At 40.1% G+C, this 12929-nt stretch overlaps 1 protein-coding gene across 1 annotated transcript; it reads left to right on the top strand.

The window, feature by feature from the left end:
- Positions 1-19: 19 nt before the first annotated feature.
- Positions 20-4837, top strand: PRPS1L1 (phosphoribosyl pyrophosphate synthetase 1 like 1). Its single transcript, XM_006163896.2, has 2 exons — positions 20-1475; positions 4579-4837. Exon 1 carries the CDS (start codon positions 111-113, stop codon positions 867-869), a length of 759 nt encoding a protein of 252 aa, XP_006163958.1. The 5' UTR covers positions 20-110; the 3' UTR covers positions 870-1475; positions 4579-4837.
- Positions 4838-12929: the final 8092 nt, after the last annotated feature.

Raw genomic sequence — 12929 nt, 5'->3', positions numbered from 1 at the left:
TGACTAAGAAATTCAGCAACCAGGAGACCTGCGTGGAAATTGGCGAGAGTGTGCGTGGAGAGGACGTCTATATCGTTCAGAGTGGTTGTGGGGAAATCAATGACAGTCTGATGGAGCTTTTGATCATGATTAATGCCTGCAAGATTGCTTCAGCCAGCAGGGTTACCGCAGTCATCCCATGCTTTTTTCCCTACGCCCGACAGGATAAGAAAGATAAGAGCCGGGCCCCAATCTCTGCCAAGCTTGTAGCAAATATGCTGTCTATAGCAGGTGCGGACCATATCATCACCATGGACCTGCATGCTTCTCAAATCCAGGGCTTTTTTGACATACCAGTAGACAATCTGTATGCAGAGCCAGCTGTCCTGAAGTGGATAAGGGAGAATATCTCTGAGTGGAGGAACTGCATTATTGTCTCACCAGATGCTGGTGGAGCGAAGAGAGTGACGTCCATTGCTGACTGGTTGAATGTGGACTTTGCCTTGATTCACAAAGAGCGGAAGAAGGCCAATGAAGTGGACCGCATGGTGCTTGTGGGAGATGTGAAGGATCGTGTGGCTATTCTAGTGGATGATATGGCTGACACTTGTGGTACCATCTGTCATGCCGCTGAGAAGCTTCTCTCAGCTGGAGCCACCAGAGTTTATGCAATCTTGACTCACGGAATCTTTTCAGGTCCAGCCATTTCTCGCATCAATGGTGCCTGCTTTGCAGCAGTAGTAGTCACCAATACCATACCTCAGGAGGATAAGATGAGGCATTGCTCCAAAATACAAGTGATAGACATCTCCATGATCCTTGCAGAAGCCATCCGGAGAACTCACAATGGAGAATCTGTTTCTTATCTGTTCAGCCATGTTCCTTTATAACAGAATAACTTCCAGGTTATTTTATTTTAAAATAAAAGAAAATAGAAAGAAAAAAAAAAAAAAAAAAATACCCTGCTTGTTATTTTCCCTTAGTATTTGATGAAAAGTTCAGCAGAAGACCCAGCTTGATCCAGTGTAACTTTCTGCATCCTACATCTGGTATGTTAGTTTGTCCTATGATAATTTGAGGAAGGACAATTAGAGACTAATTGTTGGGATTTCCTGAGTCAATTGTCTCATTCTGGCTTCGTTACTGATTTTATGAGCCCTCTGACCTTAACTACAGTTCAGCCACTGCAAGATTTCAGACTTCTGAGGGTGTGGTGTAGAGGTGTTTGAAAGTAATTGGAGAAGCCTAGACTACCTGTGACTGCTTCAGGGGTGACTTTTGTTCAGAGCTACCAGTAACAAAGCCACCCAATCCACTCTTCGCTTCTCCAACCCTGATGTGTCACAAGTTCTCAAAAATGTATCTACCTAATTACAGCAAGAGCTCTGGAAAAAACCCAAACCATTTTCCTGGCTGCTGGATCCCCTGAAAGCAGGAGCAGGCAGCTTTCAGCCTGAGGAGTCATTGGGATCAAGAGAGGAGACAGCAAAGTGCCAGTAAATGCTCCTTGAGTGGAAGACTAATCTATTAACATCTATTTGAAGACTGTATAACTTGCATTCTCAGATACACCTGTTCCTTCCATTTAGCTTTAGTCCAACCATCTAGACCTTTTCCTGGCCAGATATCCTTTTGGGCCCAAGTGGTCAGTGTACCACAGATTTCTGGAAAGCACCTCACTTCAGCTATGTATCTCTTATACATACATTATGTGTTTTTTTGCTGTAGCTCAAACTTTCTTAGCCTACTAACATCACCATAGCAGATTCTAAGTGGTATTATAGTACCTTTTGATGAAAATTTCATTTTTATCTTCCTTTCTTGTAAATGGTTAGTCTTTTAAATCACCTTAGATTAATTTTTTTTTTTTTTTGCCATAGGGCGGGCGCCACCACGCCCTAGATTAATATTTTTAAACGATGCTTTTGTCCCTTGTAAAGGAAACCAGTAAAGTGTTTTCATATGAGTGTGTGAGTGTGTGTGTGTGTGTGGGGGGGGATCTAGATATAGCATATGAAATTTCTGACCTTCAAGAAAATAGAGAAAAGTCCTGTTTTAACAGGGTAAAACAAAAATGAGAAAGCTTTGAAGAAACAGTATTCAAACTGCTATTGAAACTCTTATCGAACTTCTGGGCAATAAGCAAAATGGAATAGTTTCCTTGAAGGTCTAAGGAAATATTTTTATCCTAAATTTCTGTGTGCAGAAAAATTATCAAATATGAAAGCAATATTAAGGCTTTTTTTTTTCTTTAAGTTTTTGCCACAGAGTGAGTGTGCTTGCCAAAGAGAAACAGAGACAAATCACTCCCCAGAGGGGATGGACAAGCCACAATTCCTTCTCCTCCATTCTCCTTTCAGGATTTTGAGTACATATACACACATTCCTAGAGTAATTTTCTTTTCTTTTTTAAAAAATTAGATTTTATTTTTTATTTAAAGTTTTGCTATAGGACATGTGTGTTGACCAAAGAGAGACAGAAAGAGGGGGAAAAGTGAGAAAGCAAGCTACTAGGTCTGGGGCTTGAACTATGGTCAGCCATGTAGGAGCCCAGGACCTTAACCACCATGCCACCTGCTGGCCCCTCCTGCTGTGATTTTCAGGCTGCCAGATACAGGATTTGAACTGCAGTTGGCCATGTGCGAGTACAACACATTGGCCCCAAGGCATTATTTTTTTTTAATGTTGACAGATTCAGGGCCAACAGGTCATGTAGTGGTTAGGGTGCTGGACTCCCACATGGCCAACAGCAGTTTGAGTCCTGGACCTGGCGGCTTGAAGGTCACACTGGGCACATGTGCATGCATGCCCAAAATCTCAGGAGGAGAATGGAGAAGAAGAGATTGAGGTGTGGCTATTCCCCCTGAGGGGTGAGATGTGTTCTCACTTTCTCTCTCACTGTCTCTGTCTCTTTCCAGCAAGCACATGCAGCCTATGGCAGAAATCTAAAAAAAAAAAAAAGACTCAGAAACTTTATCCCCATGAGTTTTCTGAAAGTAGTACTTGAAGATACTGAAAATAAAAAATATATGCAACCAAGAAGAGCACGAGGAATAAGATGATAGTGACCAAAGAAGTGAAACTGATACAAAAATAATTTTTATGAATAATTTGTGGTGAAAATTATAACAGTTATTAAGATAAAATTAGCATAAACATTGGGCAAAAATATAAGTAAAAATTTGAGAAAATCTAAATAAAATTCCAAATGATATCCTCAAGACAGAGTTACAGTTAATGTAATTATACTAACGATCTTGTCTAGTTTCAGACTAGGCAGTTAATGGATATGAATTAATTATTGACATTTTAGAAAAAAACTGAGTTTATTTTCTAAAATTCAAAGACAAGAGGCAGAAAAGAGAAGAGAATGATATTAATAATATCAAAACTCCTAAGCGGGGGGCTGAGGGGGACACAGACAAAACTAAACAAATAAAGCTGAAGATAGGAAATAAATGAAAATACATAGCAAATAGAAGGTACTGTATATATGCAACTAAAGTTAATAGGTTAAAAATGATTAAGGAATTAGTTCTATTTAACTTGATTTATTATCATCATCTTTTTTTTGAGAGACAGAGAGAGAGAGATAAAGTGAGAAAGCAAGGAACCAGGTCCAGGACTTGAACTGCAGTCGACCATGTGGGAGTCCAGAACCATCAACCACCACGCCATCTGCCAGTCACAATAGGTTAAAATTTTTAAAAATTTATGATAGAGGGGACCAGCAGATGGCATCATGGCTATGTTGCTGGACTCCCATGTAGTCAACCACAGTTCAAGCCCCGGACCCAGTGTCTTAAACTCAAGCTGGGCGCGTGTGCATGTGTGCCCAAGATCCCAAGAGGAGAATGGAGGAGAAGGGATTGTGGCATGGCCATCCTCCCTGGGGGGTGATTTCTCGCTTTCTGTCTCTCTGTCTCTTTCTGTCTTTCTGGCGAGTGCACGCCCCCTATAGCTAAAAACCTCTCCAAAAAAAAAAAGAAAAAAAATTTATGATAGAGTACATACATGCACACATGAGAGTGACAGAGAGAAAGAGGAGCACTCTCCACAGGGTATGTTCACACCACACTACCTTTCTTCAGTCTTCCAGCCCATGGAATCTTGGACACTTGCCCATGTGCCTGGTGAGTTTCAGAATGACAGGGAGTCGGATTTGCACTAAGTTAGCCATGTGGGATCTGGCTTCTCTTGAGCAGCATATTACTGCTGTGCCCTAACGTCAGCCCTTTTCCATTTAAATTTTTAAAATTAAGTTAATCTTAAAGAAGATAACTTAAACATTAAAGTTATTTTGAGAGGCTAGCAGGTGACATGGTGGTTAAGGCACTGGACTCCAACATGGCCTACCACAGTTCGAGTCCCAGATCTGGTGGCTTAAAATTCATGCCAGGCACTCATGCATGTTTGCCCAAAATCCCTAGTGGAGAATACAGCGGGGATTGTGGTGTGGCCATCATCTCGAGGGGTGATTCCTCACTTTCCTTCACTGTCTCTCTGTCTCTCCAGTGCACGCACACACCCTATGACAAAAACCTTTGAAAAAAAAGTTATTTTGGATAACAAAAATATTTATTGATATGCTATTTTTAGGATATCTATAAGAAACCTTGGGATATACGGAGATGGAGAAAAATATATCAAGTAAATTGTAACAAGGCAAAGCTAAGAATTCTATTATGAACCAACGCAAAAAAAAAAAAAACCAGGAATATATTTTGCTGATTAAACCAGCAAATACGTTGAAACCATTGTGAATCATTATGCATCTAACAGCTCAATATTGAAATGCAAATAGAAGGACGAAACTATGAGAATATGAAGAGAAATGAATAATATGCAATCATAAGAAATTTTGACAAATGTAAAAAATTATCAAGAAAAGGTAAGATTTAAATGACTCTATTATCACAAGTTAATATTTAGAAATTAAACAGATAATTCATATTTTTCAGGCATGTATGAAACATATATACATGTTGAAAATATATCTCAAAAAAAAAAGAACTAACTTTATTATGAGACCAGCAGATGACATGTAATAGTTACATTGCTGAACTCCCACATAGTTGACCACGGTTTGAGTCCCAGACATGGTGAATTAAAACTCACACTGGGCGCATGTGTGTGTATGTCCAAAATCCTGAGAGGAGAATGAAAGACAAAAGATTGCAGAGGGACCATCACCCAGGGGGGTGCTTTTTCACTTTCTGTATCAGTCTCTTTCTGTCTCTCCAGTGAGTGCATGTACCCTATAGCAAAAATCTCTCAAAAAAAGAAAATATATTAGGTCATAAAAAATCTTGATAAAAATTTTATAAGGAACTTTTATAGACCCTGTATAACAAAGTAGCTTTAGTACAATAATCTTAAAAATACTGAGGAAGAAAATTAACTCTAAGTAAAATAAGAATAGAACAAAGCTTACTTGACCTGATAAAGAAAATCTAAAGATGGTGACCAGCAGGTGGAATGGTGATTAAGGCACTGGACACTCCCACATGGCTGACCATGGTTCAAGTCCTGAATCGGATGGCTTGCTTTCTCGCTTCCTTTTTCTCTCTCTCTGTGTCTCTCTCTGATCGCACTAAAATAAATGAATATATAAAATTAAATAAATAATTATATTTTTTAAAAAGAAAAACTAAAGATCTTCAAAGACATATTTAATGATAAAAGCTTGAAAACATTCCAAATAATATCAACAAAAAAAGAGAAAGATATCAATACTGAAAGAGGCAAATTCCATTATTTGCAGATATCATAATTGTCCACCAAAAAATCCAGCAATTAAAAACTACCAAAATTCATGAGAGGCTAATAAAGTGACTTTATGTAAGATAAATAAAATCATTGTCTTTAATAAATACCAGCAAAATATAATTTTAAAATATAATTTAAAAAATGTTTTTCCAGGGACCAGCAGTTAGTGCAATAGCTATGTCACTTGACTCTCATGTAGGTGACCGTGGTTCAGGTCCCAGACCCAGTGGCTTAAACTCACGCTGGGTGCGTGTGCGTGCCCAAGATCCAAAAAAGGAGAATGGAGAAGAGATTGCCGCGTGGCCATCCCCCCTGGGGGTGGGTGATTTCTTGCTTTCTGTCTCTCTGTCTTTCTGGTGAGTGCACATGCCCTATAGCAAAAACTTCTCAAAAAAAAAATGTTTTTCCAAACTAAAGAAATAAAATGATCAATAATAAGCCCCAAAACTATAGGATATATATGAGAAAAATTTACTAAAGGATATAGAAACCTCCTAAATAATTGTATTATGAACCTAGATAGGAAAAACAATATTGTAAGTATGACAGTTTCCTCAAATTATGAAGTCTATTAACCCATTAAAGTCCTAACAAAATTTTATTTATTTTTAAAAATTATTTTGCTTAACTTTATTTATTTTCATTTGACCAGAGAGGGACAGAGTGAGAGAGAGGGAGAGAGAGAGTGAGAGAGAGTGAGAGAAAGAAACAAAGTAAGCTGCCAGGTCCGGGACTTGAACCGAGCTCAAACATGTGAGAATCCAGCACCCTTAACCACCATGCCACCTGCCGGACCCATTATTTATTTATTTTTGAGAGATAAATTTTTGCTATAGGTATGTATCCTTGCCAGAGAGACAGACAAACAGAAGCTAGAAATCACACACACACACACACACACACACACACACACACCTGGGGAGGAATGGCCATACTGCAATCCCTTCTCCTCCATTCTCCTCTCAAGATCTTGGGCACACATGTACACACACCCAACATGAGTTTTAAGCCATTACACACCCAGGACTCGAACTGCAGTCAACTGCATGGGAGTCCAGCAACACAACCATTACACCACTTCTGGTACTCAAATTTTTTTTTAAGATGTTTTTGCCATAGGCTGCATGTACTTGCCATCCATTATAACACTAATCCCTTGTTTATATGAATCATATTCAACATTATTATTTGCATACATTTAATAAGTCACTTGGGAAAATTCCAGAATACAAAATAAGCAAGAGAGTAAATAACTAATATGCCACATAGAGAATAAGAGAGAGAATTCTTTTAAAATGTTATTAAATCCAATATGCATATGTATGATATCAGTATATCATAGACAATACATTGAGCAATGTATGGAGCAATATTAATGGCTATTAATTGGGAAACTAAAGTTTTAGCTCATCTTTAAATGATGCATGACAAATTTCAGAAGGAATGGTTATAAAAAACAGAGTTGTAAGGTACTGGAAGAAAATGTTGAATAACTCTTAAACTCTTATAAGCAGAGAAGGCCTGTTTTATTTTTCAAGAGGTTTTTTGCCTTGGGGCATGTGTGCTCATCATAGAGAGACAGAGACAGTGAGAGGGAAAGTGAGAAATCACCCCTCCAGGGGGATTGCCATTCTCCTCCCAGGATTTTGGGCATGCACACACACACACCTGATGGGTGTGGAATTCTGTCTTTCTGGTGAGTGCACATGCCACTGGGTCTGGAATTCAAACCCCAGTCGGCCATGTGGAAGTCTAGCAATATAACTGCTACGCCATCCACCAGCCCTGAGAAGGCCTTCTTAAGAAAGATACAAAACTCAGAACTCATGAAAGATAAGATTGACACATTGCTCTTGGGATTCTACATGCAGAAAAAGGTTGGGAGAGCCACTCAGGTGCACGTAAGTGCTATCCCTTGAGAAAAAGGAATCATGAGGGACCAGCAGTTGGCGTAATGGCTATGTCACTGGACTCCCATGTAGCTGACTACTGTTCGAGTCCCTGACCCGGTGGCTTAAACTCACGCTGGGTGCGTGTGCGTGCGTGCCCAAGATCCCAAGAGGAGAATGGAGGAGAAGGGATTGTGACGTGGCCATCCCTCCTGGGGGGTGATTTCTCGCTTTCTGTCTCTCTGTCTCTGTCTTTCTGGCGAGCACACGTGCCCTATAGTAAAAACCTCTCAAAAAAAAAAAAAAAAAAAAGGAATGATGATTCCACGTGCAAAGCTGCCTAGAGTGGTCCAGAGGCCAATGACGCCACTGAGGCCACTGAGGGTGGCCCAGACGCTGACTGCTCCCATGGGCTCAGAGGTTGATGGAGCCATTGTTGCAGACCCATAGGGTACAGCTGTGTTAGTCCATCCAGGCTGCTGTAAAAAACTACTATGGATTAGATGGGTTGTAAATAACAAAAATTTGTTTTTCATTAATTCTGAAGGATAGGAAATCCAAAATCATGGTGCTGGCAGATTCTGTGTCTGGAAAGGGCCTACTTCTTGATTCATGAACTGTTGTCTTCTCACTGTGTCCTCACATGACAGACAGGTGAGGGAGCTCTCAGGAGTCTGTTTAATAAGAGCACCAGGGCCAGCTAGTAGCGTGGTGGTTAAAAAAGCTGGATCCCACAGGGCTGACTGTTCAATTTGAGTCTTGGACTCTGAAGTTTGAGAAACACATCAGGTGTATATACATGTGTGTGCCCAAAATCCAAAATTGGAAAAATGGGGGAGAAAAGATTACAGCATGACTGTCCTCCTTGGTGGGGGCAGGAGGGGGTGCTTCTTCACTTTCCTTCTCTCTCTCTGTTTCTTTCTAGCAAGCACATGTGCCCTCTAGCAAATCAGAACATAAATAAGGGCAACTAATTAAATTCATGAGGGTTCTACCCTCAAAACATAATCATCTACTGGGAACCAGCAGTTAGCGTAATGGCTGTGTCGCTGGACTCCCACGTAGTCGACCGCGGTTCACGTCCCGGACCTGGTGGCTTAAAACTCACGCCGGGCGCGTGTGCGTGCGTGCCCAAGATCCCGAGAGGAGAATGGAGGAGAAGGGATTGCGGCGTGACCATCCCCCCTGGGGGGTGATTTCTCGCTTTCTGTCTCTATGTCTCTCTCTGTCTGTCTGGCGAGCACACGTGCCCTACAGTGAAAATCTCTCCCCCCCAAAAAAAACATAATCATCTACTAAAGTCTCCATCTCCTAATACCATTACATAGGGAGTTAGGATTTCAAAATATGAATTTTGGGAGCCACAAACATTTCACCTATATTAAACACAAAGCCACAAAGGATTGTCCTCGGCCCTTGAAACCTAATTAAATTTGTCCTACTAGATTTCAAAGTTGACACCAGCAATTTTTCATTTCTTCCAATTTTTCCTTTTTTGAATAGGAATACCCCATACATGATTTAGATGATTTGGATGATCAGATTTGGGACTTTCAAGCTGGTAATATATATGCATTTTTGCATAGAAAAATACATCATGACTTTCCCAATGACTCAATATTTAGACGATATTTTGTATTTAGATCTGGTGTTTTAATGGGTTGAGACCTTGGAGATGTTGGATAAGTTGAACGTGTTTTGTATGTGGACATGAATTGGAGGGGCTAGCAGGTAGACTTTAGTGGGTTGAAGAGTGGTTCCAAAAAAGATATATCCAAGTTACTCTGTACACAATCCTATTTGGATAAAAGGTCTTCATAGATGTAATTAATTTAGGATTTCAAGATGAGCTCATGCTGTATAGAGTGGGCTTAAATACAATGACAAGTGTTCTTGTAAGAGAAGGCAGAGAGAGATGTGAGAGAGACATGAAGAAGGTAATTGAAAATGGAGGCAGAGATTGGAATGTTTCCATAAGCCTAGAAATGTCAAGGGGATCCAGAAGATGGCGTAATGTTACGTCGCTGGACTTGCATGTAGTGGACTAAAGTGTGAGTCCCAGACCTGACTGCTTTACTTAAACTCATGCTGGGTGCATGTGCATGCATACCCAAAATCCCGAGAGGAGGACGGAAGAGAAGTGATTGTGGTGCAACCATGGTCCCCTCCCCCGCCCCGGGGGGAAGGGGGTTGTGATTTCTTGCTTTCTGTCTCTCTCTATCCCTGGCCAAGACATTGGCCTATAGCAAAAATCTCTAAAAAAGAAAAGAAGGAAGGAAGAAATGCCAAGGATTCCCAACAGTAACCAACCACCAGAAACGGAGAAGGAAACATGGGGCAGATTCCCCCTTACAACCTCCAGAAGGAACCAACCCTGCTGACATTTTTATTTTGAACTCTTGGCCTCCAGAACTGTGAGAGAAAAAAGTTTCTGTTTTTTGTTTTTGTTTTGCTTTGTTGTTGTTGTTGTTGTTGTTTTTAAAGCCATCCAATTTGTGCTCATTTATTACTGCCCTTGGAAACTAATACAAATTCTAGTACCAGAGAGTGGAAGTGTAGTTGTAACATATACCTAAAAATGTAAAGTAGTTTTGTTATTCAAGTATTAGGTTGAGATTAGAAAAATTTTGAAGTTTATGTTAGAAAAAACCTAGAGTGCTTTGAAGACAAATACAGTCGAAATACAGATTTTAAATAAGATTCTTTAACTTTAAGCCCTGTGAGAAGACTCAGAATGAAGAGAATGACAGAGTTACTGTTATCTTAGAGATTTTGCTTTTGGTAAAAATATGAACATCGAATATAATTTTGGTGATGTCTCAAAAAGAAATTACTAGAACCTGAAGGAAAAACTATCCTGATTACACAATGGGAGGAAAAAATGTGTGAACTGTGTTAGGCTGTTGGATAAAAAGCAGAACTTGTACATGATGAACTTGATATTTAGCTGAGGAGGTGTCCAAGCTAAATGTTGAAGATCCAGCCTGGTTCCTCCTTTCCATTTGTATAAAATGGGATAGGAAATAATAAATTATGGAAGAAACATAAATTAAAAAGGAACCAGCATTGGATGATTTAGGAGGTTCTCAGCCTATCTAGGTTGTGGAAGATGTCAGTATTGGGAAACTCGTTGGGAAAGCATGTTCTGGATAGAAGTCGAAGGGTGTGGGTAGGTGATCTTCTAGGAATATAGGTGTAAAACTCATGGATTCAATTAATCATTTCAGCAGAAGGCAAGAATAGAGACTAATGGAATCTTAAATAATCAGTTATTATGCTTTGCTTGATTTTTTTTTTTTTTGAGAGGTTTTTCCTATAGGGCGTGTGCGCTCACCAGACAGGTAAGAGAGATAGAGAGCAAGAAATCACCCCCCAAGGGGGATGGCCACGTCACAATCCGTTCTCCTCCATTCTCCTCTTGGGATCTTGGGCACACACACACACCCACACCCGGCATGAGTTTAAGCCACCGGGTCTGGGACTCGAACCACGGTGGACTACATGGGAGTTCAGTGACATAGCCATTCTGCTAAGTGAACCAAGCCAGAAGGTAGCATGGAGGTTCAGGTGCTAGATCTCACATGGCCAGCTTCATATTTCAAGTCCCAGACCTGGCAGTTTTAGAATCATGCCAGGTGTGTGTGCGTGCGTGCCCGAATCCTGAGAAAAGAGCAGAGAGGGAATTGCAGCATGGCCATCTCCCCTGGGATGTGATTTCTCATTTTCTCTTTCTTTCTCTGTCTGTCTGTCTCCCTCAGGTGAGAGCATGCACCCTATAGCAGAAACTAAAATAAAAATAATTTAAGAATTGATGGAAACCTTACCTACTATTGGCTAAATCTAGCAATAACAAAGTATGAGTCTTAAATACCAACCTAAGGCTGTTTCATTTATTAAAAAAAAAAAAAAAAAAAAAAACGGAAAAGGTAAGACCTTAGTGGTTAAGGGAACTAGATATCCCACATGGCTAACTACAGTTCAAATCCAAGCCCAGTGTCTTGAAAAACACAACAGGCATGTATATTTATGCACAAAATCTTGACAGAACAGAGAAATAAAGGAGAAGGGATTGTGACATGGCCATGCCCCATTAGGGAATGCTTTCTCCCTCCCCCCTCTTTCTCTGTCTCTCTGTCTCCTCTGGTGAGCACACATGCCGTCTGGCAATTGAAAAATTATAAGAAAGCAGTGTAGCCTTTCAGTAGAATTTCAATAGCTGACTGCCACAATGAAAACAGTACTTTCTGAAGAGAATTCAGCAGCATCTTGCAAATGAATTGTACTGGAAAGTCTGTAACTGGGAGACCAAATGTATCTGGGTTGGTTCTATTTTAAGAAATTAGGCCTAAATATTTTTTTAGATCTTAGTAAACAAAGAAGGCTTCATTTTCCTAATCTCCAATGCACACAAGGATTGTTTACTGAAATTTAGTCTGAGTATAAATATCTAAATGTACACTGACGGAATCTCTTATCTGATGACATGATTAATGATGTTTTCTTCAGAGTGGCTTCACTTCGTGTTTATTAAGATGCTTCCCAAATCCTAATGCTATTTCAAAGACACATCAGATGATTATACTTATGAGCACCCTGCAAGAATAGGAAAAGATAAGCTAGTGATTGAATGGTTTTAAATAATACATTTTAATACAGATTAATTATTATGCAACTAGTGACTTTCTTCTCTGTTTTTATACTCATCATTCTGTTTCTTTTTTCCCCCCAGGAAAACCATTAATTTTTAACCCTGGTTTTATTGCAAATGCTTTGTCATGACTGGCATAACTCATTACATAGGGCAAGGAAGGGCAGTTTCCCCCTTTACAACATTAGAGACTCTTTCAGGCAATGAGTGCAAGTATTGTTTCATAAATTAGAGAATGTACTTTAATTCTTCCTCCTTGCTTGCCATTTGGCTTTTCCATCTAGTGGCCCTACCACTTAAGAAGGGATTAGGGAAACGAGCCCTATGGAGGCCTGAAGGAATAAAATAAGATGCAGGGGAGAGCAGGAAGAGCCAAGGCTTCCTGGTGAGAACATGTATACATCTCAGCAGGAGAAGGAAGACTAGCAAGGCTGGAGTACAGTAAGCAAGGGGAAGAACAAAGGCCGGACACAGTGGTACCATAGCACAATGCTCCACAATGCTGAAGCCATATGAGAAGGTCCCAGGTTCATGTCCCAAGGTCAGCATGTACATATCAGGCACACACATGCACCTGGACCCTGGTGACTCAGAGTAGATTGCTGCCTCAAGACCCAGTTGGGGAAGCCTATCTCTCTGACACT

The sequence above is a fragment of the Tupaia chinensis genome, unplaced genomic scaffold, assembly GCF_000334495.1.
Source record: "Tupaia chinensis unplaced genomic scaffold, TupChi_1.0 Scaffold143481_1, whole genome shotgun sequence".
Classification (NCBI taxonomy): Eukaryota; Metazoa; Chordata; class Mammalia; order Scandentia; family Tupaiidae; genus Tupaia; species Tupaia belangeri.
The sequence above is the reverse complement of the archived record's forward strand: the minus strand, read 5'-3'. Positions and strand labels throughout refer to the sequence as shown.